The 13,293-nt window shown below is 31.9% G+C and overlaps 1 protein-coding gene across 1 annotated transcript; it reads right to left on the reverse strand.

Annotated features, from left to right (window-relative positions):
- On the reverse strand, nt 1-12,542 carry LOC114245143 (uncharacterized). The gene is made up of 9 exons (XM_089729423.1): nt 12,275-12,542; nt 11,228-11,734; nt 9,822-10,791; nt 8,551-9,287; nt 8,188-8,436; nt 7,391-7,635; nt 6,546-6,666; nt 6,147-6,459; nt 1-4,901 (listed from the first exon to the last, which is right to left on the reverse strand). Exons 2-8 carry the CDS (start codon nt 11,699-11,701, stop codon nt 6,148-6,150), a joined length of 3,108 nt encoding a protein of 1,035 aa, XP_089585549.1. The 5' UTR covers nt 11,702-11,734; nt 12,275-12,542; the 3' UTR covers nt 1-4,901; nt 6,147.
- Nucleotides 12,543-13,293: the final 751 nt, after the last annotated feature.

Here is a 13,293-nt window from a genome sequence, read left to right on the forward strand (position 1 = left end):
TTGTGGTATGGTATCTTTATTACAAATATTGAAAGGGATACCAGAAATTTACAAAATAACAAAATAATACAAAAAAATCCGTTTCACTTTTATTGAATAAGTGATTCTTTACTGAACCTAACACAAAAGCTTCAAATTTTTATGTTTAATCGTTCACGCCAATCTTGAGTAAAAGAAAACCGGAAAGTAAGATTCCTTTACCAATGCTTACTTTCTATTTTAAAAACACTATACATAAAAATCTAAATTAAGTAATAAATATTCACCACGCATCTTCAAAATCAATAATACGATTTGCATTAATGACAAAAAATAATTAGGAATGTGTCATTAACAACACAATTAAAATTATTTTTATTACAGTAATGGAAATATCAAAGAAAGAAAATTAATATCGGACTCTGCCCGTTTCACATCGTTCATTTATTTCGTATTAGAGTATATTAATTTATACTTACACCAAATAGTAACACAGCAGTCAGAAACCCTATTTAGTCACGAAGCAAAGAAACTCCGCGAATTTTTACCATCACATATTATTTTAAATAAGGTATGTATGTATGTGAGTACAAACTATGTGTTATTTCCAATCGAATTAATGTGTCAGTTCAACGAGTCTTAAATACAGAGTTGCAAGTGTTCTCCGAAACGATAAAGCAATAAAAATCGTGAATGCAAAAACCATATTTTACTAGCATTTCTGGAACGGCAAGCAATGTAAGAAATTATATCGACCCACACACGGAAACGTCCGCAAGCTTCTTTTGCTTTACATTGCGGGTCGCTTCGTATTAAGAGAATTTATTTCTCATTCACGTTTAGTAGTTTTATAGCTTCGCGCCTTTAAGAACGACTCCCATACAGCCTACACCTATTATTTAAGCATTATGAGTAAAATCATACGTCTCATTTACGTTTCAATATAAGATTTATAAAATGACAGTTTAAAAATACTTATACAAAACTACTTTTTAATTACCAAAGATGAAATCATATTTCTTTTCACCATAAGAATATTAGTGGCCGCGACGAAAAGTTCATCTTTTGGGATACGGGTAAAAGCGCACTGCTCATCTGGTGTTTATTTGTAGTGTAGTGGAGCAAATAGATACAACAAGACGAATGCTGCCACTCACCTTAGGACATGAGGTTAGATTTCAATTGTATTATAAAACGGCTGCTTCATCCGTTCGAACCGAAAAGCTTAATATATTGATCCAACACAATCTGTTCACTCAATTCATATTTGCACCGTTTTGGGGTATGATTTCAAAGAATCCTACTCCTACATTTAAATTTGTTGTATGGATATTATTAATTTACATTTGGTAATTAAAATCTAGTTGTGTATTTAACATTGGTGGTGTTGTATACGTATAAACTGTTATTTCCGTAAATAATATGATACATCTTCGAAACCTATAATTCGAATACATTGTGATATTATTCACAAACAATACTAATTGACCACGAACCAAAACTTGATTACATCGTTACTATTATTAACGATTCACAAAAAAAAAACGCAAGCAGAGCTCGTATTTACTACTTCAAATTGTTTATAACTGTTTAACGGTCAAAGAGTCCTTATCCTGTAATCTAGATCACGTAAACATAATACTTCTTGTTAATAATTTCAATAATCTGGCATTTTAGATTTAAAATACCTCTCAAAATACCATTCTCGACGAATGAATAACAGCCACCACAATTTTCTAGATTATCTTATTATTCCTTATACTTAAACATCGAATCAAACTTTCCTCAAATATTACCTCGGAACGTGTACAGCATGATTGTTTTTTTTTTTATTAATTCAGATATTTTTTTATTGAAGTCAAGTTATTGACGTATTAAATAAAAAGAGACGTCCTACTGAATAAACCGTGAGAAAAGTTCGTCAAATACTGACAATTAGAGCTATAATTCAAAAACAAACAGAATACAACAAATTGCAAAATTATCTGGGGTGTTTAGTGTACCATTAGTAAGATCATTAAATTTTGATAATTCATAACAAAATAAGATGTACTATCAGGTCCCTATTTCACACTTATACGATTTATTATTCAATACAAAGATTATAAAAATTTGGTGAGCTGTATTATATATTAAAACTTTTATACATATTAATTTGCACAACTTTCATATAAATAATATTCGTAAGTTCTTCTTTTTTAACTATCCACGTTACATTTTCAATTGTCTCATGAGACAGTTACTGTGAAAACCAACGTCTTACTTCTAATTTTGTAATATTACGGATGAGGATTCCACGATAAAGCTATAATTCGTCGTTCGAAATAATTCGATTTCGAACCAAATAACTTTCAGGTAACGTAAAGCTCAACCAATCTACAACGCTCAAGCCGTGGTGCGAATAACACACGAGTAACTCCGGTTCATTTAAGATCCATAAAAGAGATGCAAGGTTAAGATCAAAATTTATAGTTAACTAGCGACCCGAAATTTTATTATTGATAGGCGAGTCCCGCCATGTTGCGCGACAACTGCGGGTAAAGCCGCGGGGCGAAGCTAGCCTAAAAAAAGTAGCCTAAGTTACTCATTATATCATCAGCTACCTATTAGTGAAAGTTTCATCAAAATCGGTCCAGCCGTTCCAGAGATTAGCCGGAACAAACAGACAAGACAGACAAAAATTGTAAAAAATGTTGTTTTGGTGTATGTACCGTATATATATTCATATGCAGGTAGTAAAAAGCGGTTATTTCAATATTACAAACAGACACTCTAATTTTATTTATATGTATAGATGAAGATTGAAATTATGTTGAACGATAAAAATGAATTATATGAATAAAAGAAAAGAGACATCAGTTGATTGAACATTAGTACCCGCTTCGGAAACTATTCCAATGGCGTTGAAGTAATCAGAAGCTTACATGAAATAAGAATATTTATGTCTCCCTTGATCTTCTTCAAACGAGGCTTGTGGAGAGTATTAAGCGGTAGGCAGCGGCTTGGCTCTGACCCTGGCATTGCTGAAGTCCATGGGCGACGGTGACCACTCACCATCAGCTGGGCCGTATGCTCGTCTGACTACAAGGGCAATATAAAAAAAACCACTAGATTGAGACTTTATCAAAGTTATAGAGTATCAACAAAGATTCACACTACGGCCTATGAAGAATGATTGGATGTAGCGAATTGCAGATGACGACTTTGACCATTTAGCGGGATAAACTAAAATTATATTCTTAATTTTGTTTCATAAGTACTGATGTATGTATATATTTCATTTTAATAAAATATCCATCTATAAATTAAAAACAGTTCTAATAAATTGTCATTCATTATCCATATCATTAATACGTGTTTGTAAGAACCAGGCTTGGCTGCTACATAGTATAGGATAGCACACAAGCCCCTGTAGGCGAATGATAATGCTTATTAGTCCGCGTGATCAGATTAATCGTAAAAGAAAAACATGCTTTGTCGAATTTGAAAAGAAACATCTATGATTTTGCAAAGTTATTTGATTTGCTGATTCTTAAGCTGCGAAAACTTAGCTTTGGTACATTTATTATGATTTAATATGCAAATCACGTAGGTAGAACACGCTTTATTAATATATTCGTGTTGAATAGATTTCAATACGTATCTTGTCTTTTTAATTGTGAAGTTATCACACCAAAGGGACATGTAGTAGAAGGCTAAAGTTACATTTCAAGAAATTCAGAACATTAGAATATTATCAAAAACATTAATATAATCGTGAATGCTAAGATCATTGTAACCTTAATTACTATCTACTACAAAAATATGTGGACACAATATACAAAATATGTATTTTAAATAATAAGAGGGTAAACCGTGCTTTGCATAGTACTTAAATTTTCCATTTTAATACTTCAAAATTACAGTCTGGAACAGACTTGTATATAATCTAATCTGTAACATTCACTAATATTTGTAAGTTCACACATGCTGAGCTACCTCAGTAACATTACAATTTGCATATGTGTAGATGATCAGTTATCAACTACACTTAATTACCAATACTTATCATTAAACCAAAGTTTTAAATTTTTCATTACAATAAAACAAATTCAATATATTATCTCAAAAACTAATAATCCGTTGAGGTATATTTAGCACTTATTAAAAAATGTTCTATAAGCTCCAAGAATTAGTATACATTCCAAACTATATTTCTTATGATTTCTTAAGAGTATGAGGCACATGGACCGTATTGTACTTTTCGTTTTTATTTCAATATTATGTTCTGGTCAAATTATTTACCTTTACAGTTTACATAATGACATTATAGAAACCTGTTTTTGATAATAGTTATAAATCTCTTTTAACATTCTTATTATAGAATTAATAACTCTTAAACAACATTGATAAGAATATCTGTGATTTTGAATAAACTTAGTGGTAAAATTCAGTGTTATAAACCAGGCCTACTCTACCATATAATATATTACTTCCATTTAATACATTTATTTGCTTTAATTCTTCCATGTTTAAGTTTGGTATAAGGACAATCTAATTATATAATTTTGTTTATAATTGAATGTACAAATACTATAAAATCGATATTGGACACCAACAGTTGTGTAAAACTTGTTTAATATATCACTGACTTTGTAAGCCTGGGCAGTGTGTGTTGTTCCATTGGAACTCTACATAGTTATATATAAAACTACATACATAATATTTTTTTATAATCTATTTGTGCAACCAGTCTCCTGGCCATAACTTACACAGTACATTTTAGTATCTTATCCTATTTTGTATATTATTTAATGTTTTAGGAATGTACACTAAAAATCAGAGTTCAATATTTATAATTTCCCAAGAATTCATATGATGAGACTATCTTAAAATGATATGAAGTTAACGGCAAGCCTGTTGCAGTAGTTCTGCTTTATTTCCTGAAACAATATATACAAGACATTAATTTAATAAGGTATTTTTGCAAACCAGTAATAATATTTGCCTACTTTCTAAATGAAATGTATTTGCATTAAACATTTTTTTTTTTTCTTAGACCATGATTGTATGTTTGTGTTTGTGCAGGCTAATCTGAACTAATTTGATTGTGGTTTGAGTGCTGTATTAGAATAAATAAGTTCTAACATCAATTAATAAACACAATGACTAAGAATATTTATGCTATATTTTGGTATTTTGATTTGACAATCTCCTTTAAACACCATCAAAAAGGACAAGAAAATATAACATAATATATATATTTTACATCTAACTATACCTAAGTATACCCCTACCTTCTTGATAAATGAGAGTTTTATTTTAAGTGTTTACAAATAATACAATATTGTAAATTTTAAAGAGCATATAGAATTCCCGCATTTGCAAATTCCTTGTTATATAAATACATTATTACTCTAAGTAAAGACTGCTTAAATCATTCTATGATATCAGATATTTTAGCTTGAACTACACTGAGCATTTAACTGTCAGATCTAAATGTGTGAATCACATTTTTATTCATGATGCAAACTGTATCAACAATCTCAAAGTTCAAAGTATCACTTATTATTATAATATAATATAATATAATTTATAAGTTGCCACCTATTTTAAGATCATTTTCTGATGGGTACAGTTTCTACTTATCTACTAACAATTTCAAGGTTACAGTTACCACTTGGAGAGTCTTCTAACCAGAGAGAGAGAGAGAGAGATCTAACCAAGTATGCATACTATTTAAAATCATATAAAAAAAACTTTTCGCTATGCATTCAAAAGCTAAACTAATGCTAAATAACACATATATGTAGCACTATGTCGCTTAGAGCGCTTTTAATTAGCAATTGATATAATTTCGCAGTAATTATTGTTAAAATATGATTATATGATTTTAATTTAAGTGATTACATCATTTACTAAATTTCTTTGATACAAGAAACATAAAATGAGAATAATAAAACGAATTTATAACTTAAGATATTTACGCAAAGCTTAAAAATCAAACAATAGGTTTGAATTATATGAATTTAACAGTAAGGTGGTTAGATGGGTGTTCGTTCGCTATCTGCAATTTTTTTAAGGGTTATTGCATGCTACTGTGGAACAATTCCACTATGAGCTCTAATTACAATGAAACATTTAATGATGTTTGCATTTTCTATAATGGAGCTTAAAATCGTTTTTACCTTATTTATCTTTAGCACAATTAGCAGCACTTGCTTTAACTGGCTGTGGAATAATAGTAATCTCATCATTTATCTTCAAGGGTTTCAAGAGTGAGTCGTTGTTTGCTGAAGCTTTGGCAGATGGTGTATTATTTTTGTTTTTGTCCATAACGCGTTTTGCAACTACACTATGAGCTGAATAAACATGGTTCTCGAACAGTTTATACATTCCGAATGTGGCAGTACACACGGTACATTTATAAGACAAATGTGCTGGCTTTAATGTTAGATTGTGATCACGAGCAACATGATTAAGAAGTTTCCATTGATATACCTGTAACATAAAATAAAATTAAAAAATTATTGACTATCCAAAGTTGAATTCATATATATTAAAATTGACATATGTTAAAAACTTACTCTGCCACAAACTGGACATCTGCCTGCATCTTTGCCTTTGTTTGCTGCTTCTTGCATAGAACTAGTAACAAGACCATGCGAGCCTAATAAATGTCGTTCCAAACCTTGGTCAGTGAAAAACCTGTAATGTGAACATTTACAGTTATAAAATTAATAGTATTTTTTTAATGGCGTAGATTGATATTGTGTAGATTCACACAGCCTACATAAACTGAGGGCCATATTAACTTCTTTAGTAGAGTGACACTAACTCATCTTAAAGTTTTAATTCAATTCCTAGTCACTACCTTTTTAAATATGTCTGGTATTTGGAGTCTGGAGATACTTGTCTATTGCTTGTCTTCTATATGTTCCCATTATTTATGGCATGGGATAGAATCTTAGCTTAAGGCCTTTGAATGTGAAAAGTTTGTCTATATAAATGAATAATGATAAAATAATTGAGAAACATTTACTCCTTTGTTGGTCAGCTGATTGTATATTTCTATTTATAACAAAATATGTCAATAACAAAACAAAAGAAAAGCTCTAATATGTACATAAATTAAATCTAAATCTTGAGGTGCCACTGATAATGGTCGATTTCTTGCTACTGGGCTACTATTTTATTTAAATAAGTGATAAGTGATCACCTGTATCACTGCCTTGATGTATTATGTAAAATTCAGTTCTATTTTTTGCGATCATAGACAGACACAAATGTTGCCAGGTAACTTAAATTCTACATATAGGATAGAAAGCGGAATTACATAGTTTTTATACCCTCCCACAAAAAAAATGTATTAATTAAATTATTTATTTGCATTACATACTAATTAAATCAACAAAAACTATTGAGGGTTTACCTAAATTGACATTTCTGGCAGTTCAGTGGTGGTCTGTTGTAGATCATTTTTGGGTGAATTTTAACTTTGTGAATCCATTGCATATGATTTCGCAATTGCTCTAGGTCTTTTATGTAACCATCACAGATCTCGCAAATCACAAATGAGCCTTTTGATGCCTGCACATTCTGAACTGCCTGTGCAGGTTGCGGTTGCCGTGGCAAGGGCGTTATCGATATAGATGGCTGCTGCCCTGGCTTATTTTTCTGAAAAGGCAAAAACGTATATAATATATTTTTGTAAAATAAAATCATCATCATCAGTCCAGTTGTACAATGCTGGACATAGGCCTCTCCCAATTAACACCACTGATCCCAGTCTTTAGTTCTCTGCATCCACTTCTTGCCAGGCATCCTTTGCGTTATTATATATAGGGCGTCCCACAATGGTTATATTGTACAATTTTCATGATCACTGATGACTATTGAGAGTCAATATATGAATATAGTTCAAACAAAACTTATATCTCAAGGTGGGTGGCGCATTTACGTTGTGGATGTCTATGGGCTCCAGTAACCGCTTAACACCAGGTGGGCTGTGCGCTCGTCCACCAATCCTAAGCAAAAAAATAAAAAAAAAAGCACAATAAATTCTGTTATGGAAAAGTGGAGATAGTCAGCATAATATTTAAAAAAAAATGTAATTAAATGTAATTTGAATAAGAAGTTATGAGTTAGAACGAGTAGTAATATAGAGTAAATGTTGTTTAAAATATGCCTACGTCTCATGAAACCTGAAAGAAATACTATGATGCTTACTGTCGGATAATTTGAAGAAGCAGCAGGAGAATTATGCCTAATCATAACACCTCCACGTATAATAGGAGCTCCATGAACAGGTATGGGTGCGCCCCGAGGAGGCATTGACAATGGTGCTCTACCTCGAGGGCGGAAACTGCCTCCTGGTGCCATATTTGTTACTGACATTGGCCTGTTAATATTATTACCAACATGGCGGTTAAACTGGTTTTGATACGGGCCCATCACATTACTACGCGATTTTGTTATCTGTAATAAAAAATTAACATTAACAAATTTATTTTCTTGTGTATAAAATAATTAAATTTAATTTTCAAAACGGTTTCCAAAAATATTTAGACATATTAAACATTATTAACCTACCTTTGGTATTTTTGCTGGAGGCTCCCATTCAATTGGTGGTGATAAATTGGTAGCTGGTTTAAATTTTTTAGCACAAGGTATTTGATGACGAGCTAATTTACCCTTACCATTATCTTCAAACGGGCAATTAGGACACTCGTGATAAGATGGAGCTTTTTCTAATTTACCTACAATATTATGCTCAGCTTTCATATGCCTCAAAATATCATGTGGGCTTCGAATTTCAAATTCACAAAAGTTACACTTGTACAAATTATTTTTCATGTGAGGTGTTTCTAAATGATTGGCCATTACAAGGGTAGACTCAGTCTTAAAGGTGCAAAATTGACATTTATTCTGCAGATAAGCATAAGGTGCATTATTTTCTTTGCTTAATTCCAAATTTTTCATGAGCGATGCTATTGATGATTCGGTAGCCTTTGTGCTATGGCCAGATTTCTTTTCCCTGTTTAATTTACGGTTCTGCTGTTTGAGCAAATCACTTTGTACAAATTCTTGAACAAGGTTGTAACCAATATCCATAAAAAATTTGCCTAGTGAACAATCAAAGTAGCTCTCAGATTTACCAACAGTTTTGTCAGTTACTATATCAGTCACATCCTTGATATCATCTATTGGATCAACTTTATCTTTGAGAATTTTATCTTCTTCATCACTAATTACATCATCTTCAGACTCTGAAGATGACTCACCATCCCAAGATGCATCATCATCATCATTCCCATGCCTTCGTCGCTCTGTAATTTAAAATAGAAAACTCATTAGCGCTCCCTAATATTGAAAATCCATGTGTGTGATTGTAACTTTTAGTTTAAGGTCAAAGTAAAAGGAAAATAGTGGAATTTTTTCCTTCTATTAGGTTTTACCCGACTGCTTCCAGACTTTTGGGTGGTAGTGTATATTTAGAAGAAATGTCCGATGAGCTAAATATTTAAACATTGCAACAAACTAGACTGAAACGAAACTATTTGAAAGGATATTTTGTCTTGATGATTTTCATTTATAAAACACAATTTTTTTAAGATATTTTACTACCTTCATATGTAAGACCTTTTAATATCCTATCTTATCAGCCCATGGACGTCCACTGCTGGACATAGGCCATCCCCAATCCTCGCCACAAAGACCGGTCCTGCGCTGCCTGCATCCAGCGGATCCCGGCGAACCTCAATAGGTTGTCGGCCCACCTTGTGGGAGACTTACCTGGAGGTAACCTTTTAATATATTGACAATCAATTAGTGGCAATTAAAGTACAAGATGTTATATCTACCTCTTTTTTCAGTTTTCTTCTTTTTCTCCATATCCACATCTTCTTCAGATTCCTCTACTTCTTCTTCTCCTTTGGTTATTTTTTCATGCATTTCCTTGGCTTTTTTCTCTTTCTCTTTGTTATTTTTTTCTAATCGCTCTTTGTCTTCTTTGGCTTTTTGTTCTTCTAGCTCTTTACCTAATATGTCTACAAATTCTCTAAAAGGTTGCAAAGAGGGTTTTTCGTACACGTATGGTACAATAAAAGATGGTGCTTCAACCACATACATATCATCTGTAAGTGAGGGTAGAATTGTTTGAGTCTGTGAGGAGCTATTATTGTTTGTTGCATTACTTTTACTACTAACAGGGGTAACTGTAGTTCCACGAGCAATCATATTCTGATATAAAGTTTGAGCATTTGTAGAATTAATTGAAGGTTGTGTTTTGTTTATTGTTTGCTTGTTAGCATGTGTATCAATTATAACAACTGTTGGTTCTTTCTTCTTATTGTCATTCTGACTTGCCTTTGTATGTTTTGCTGCCATCTCAACCAATGTTTTAGTATCATTGATGACTATTGGTCTCATTTTATGCCGTAAAGGATCCAGCATTTCTATTTCTTCCACTTCTGAGTCATCACCATTTTCTATTTCATCACTGAATTTCCTCCTCTTTATTGTTCTACTGCTTCTTCTAAGAACTGTTTTGCTATTATTTGTATTTGATTTTGGTTTTTCTACTACTGGTTCAGTAAATGTTTCATCATTATCACTTTCTATTTCATGGACTTCTGGACTGTGAGCATCATGTGAATTCCCATTTTGTGTATCTGACCTATCATTATCTATCAAGATTACCTCTGTTCTTTTAAGTTTATTGTCACTTCCCTGTGAAGATCCATCATCACCAGAGTCAGAGTTGATGCTTACTGCATCATCTGCTTTAGGCTCAGAACAATCATCTGATGATTCCTCTGTATTATCTGAGTTCTGAAAATGTGTTTTTTATAAAAAAACTTGTCAATATGTTACATTTGTTTAGATTTATAACAAAGGGTTGTTCATGCATTTACAGACTATTATATGTTTAAATAAAGATATAGTTTGTTTTATGAACAAGATATTATAAATACATATTTGATCTATTTTAGTTATGGCTTGTATTTTGCTTCCAGTAAATTATTTTAATATACTCAATTTCATCAAATCAATATTTTTTAGTGAGAATTTGATATATTATTTGAATTGCTTATTATATTAGGTAGAACATTATGACAACAAAATTAAATTAAGTAGTTGTGTTACCTAACAATACCTTGTAACTAACAGTAGAACTAGAGGCCACAGTCCCAGCTGTTTTTATAACAAAATAATTTCAACTATATTTTTATACATACAATGGACAAACAATAAAATAATAACTTACTTGTGTATTGTCACAACTATTTGAAGTGTCTTTTCCTGTATAATTATATTTTATATCAATACTGGTGATTTTGAGTTGCTCTATAGACTTAGCCTGTGAACTGGTTTCTGAACCAGTATAAGAGTCATTGCTGTTTCCACATTCATTTTCTGCAGTAACACAGTTATCATCGTGGATGGCCATTTTTACAGTACCAGCTTCACGTACAAGTATTATCTTATCATCATTATTATGAATACTGTTGCTGTCAGACTGCTCGGAATCACTATTAGTTTTGGTTTCAATGGAAGAACCATCATCTACCGTAATACTTTGAGTTATCAATACACTACCTTCCACATTGGTACTACTATCACTTTCAGTGTCATCATGATCATCTTTAGCATCTGAATTCTTATGGTCATCTTGTATGTTAGATAGGTCTGCAGGTGAATCTAATGATTTATCCATAATTCCATTTATTTCTCCATTCATAATGAAGAAATGCTACATATCATGTTATAGGCACTGAAAACAAAAACAAAACAGTTTGATGTAGAGGTTATGTTTATGTCTTCTGTAGATGAATGAGACACCCAAGTGTTTTTGGCGTCAATTTTTTGTAGCGATCACCGCCCCCTCCCCTGCCCTCTCTCCCCTCTGCCAAAGCACTAGTAATCAAAATGGCGGTTCCATGGTAAAAATCTAAGAGCTACGTGTCCAAAATTTCTCATAGCAACAAATAAAGTATGCCATCATTACACCGAAACACGAATAAATTTATAATGAAATATATGTGAAAATTGAAGTTTTATTGTTACAACCGTTACGGTGTCATATTCTGATAGGTAATCGAAAATGTGTGAAACTCGATTCAGAAAACGCCAGCATTTGAAACCATCTATTAAAACAATACATAGAATTGGGTAATATGATCACGTACTTCGTAAGCAATAAGAGGTGGGAAGCAAAAACCGGCACTTAGAACTTTCTCTACTGATAAATGAATGAAAAACTATGAATTAACTTAGAAATTGTTTGAATTAATAATACAATTTTGCCACCTACCCAAAGTAACCAGCACTTTTGGTTCTTAAACCCTTCACTACTTGGTTGCCTATGAGACCTCGAAAACTTTTTCAGAACTTAGTTATATATTACACTTTAATTCACAATTTAGACAAATAGTAAAATTTTCCGTAAAGTTATAACATTGTAGAAAAGGAATTTTAACCAAATATTTATTTCATTCATTTACAAATATTTAATTTTAACTGAAATTACAAAGCGCTCGCCACCGTATTAATTCAATATGGCGACTGTTAGGTGATCACGTGACCTTAAAGGTAGTGTAGGTTGTATTTAATTTAATATCGATTTCTTTTAATCGATTTTCATTTTAATTAAAGATAAGTCGATCAGTACTTACCATTAGTATGATGATGGAATTATCATGACCACATGCAGTTTTAGCTTTACTGTTTTAGACATCTTGTAGATAAAAACTGTATTTCAAAACTTATTGCTCATGTATCATTCACACATCTTGGTTAGATTTCTACAGTAAAAATCTTTTGTTAATAATGAACAGGATAAGGATACAGGGTACATAGTATTAATTAGTAGAGTAGGTAAAGGTTGGGCGTCTTTAAGCATGATAACCACTTCATCATGCGTTTATGACAGTCGTATTCTAGCCCTTTGAACTTGCCATTACCTTTATTCGATGCAAGAAAAAACAGCGACTATAATGTAGTGAATTCGTTAAAATAAGAGTACAAATATAATGTTATTCAAGGTAAAAAAGGCAGAAAAAGAATTTTACATTCGTTTCTATTTTTTGTGTAGCTTATAGAGATCATATGGTGAATTCCACCATCTACCTTGAGACATGAGGATGAACTTTCAACTGCATTGGATTACAGCTGTCTCGACTTAAATACATCTCTGCTTTGCAGCAGAATTACGTGCAGAATTACAATATACCCTACCATAAATAAATGCTGGCTGGTAATCGGAGTACGCTAGTGTGATACTCCCCGAAGGGATGACTAACTAAGCTGCATCACTACTGTGGCTAAAATCTA

This window comes from Bombyx mandarina, chromosome 01, assembly GCF_030267445.1.
Source record: "Bombyx mandarina strain Sakado chromosome 01, ASM3026744v2".
Classification (NCBI taxonomy): domain Eukaryota; kingdom Metazoa; phylum Arthropoda; class Insecta; order Lepidoptera; family Bombycidae; genus Bombyx; species Bombyx mandarina.

Coding starts and splice junctions, on each gene's coding strand:
- LOC114245143 (XM_089729423.1), bottom strand. CDS start 11,701: ATGAATGGAGAAATAAATGGAATTATGGATAAATCATTAGATTCACCT. Junction 8,437..8,550: donor CTCCAGCAAAAATACCAAAG/GTAGGTTAATAA, acceptor TTTTTATTACAG/ATAACAAAATCGCGTAGTAA. Junction 6,460..6,545: donor GATGTCCAGTTTGTGGCAGA/GTAAGTTTTTAA, acceptor TTTATGTTACAG/GTATATCAATGGAAACTTCT.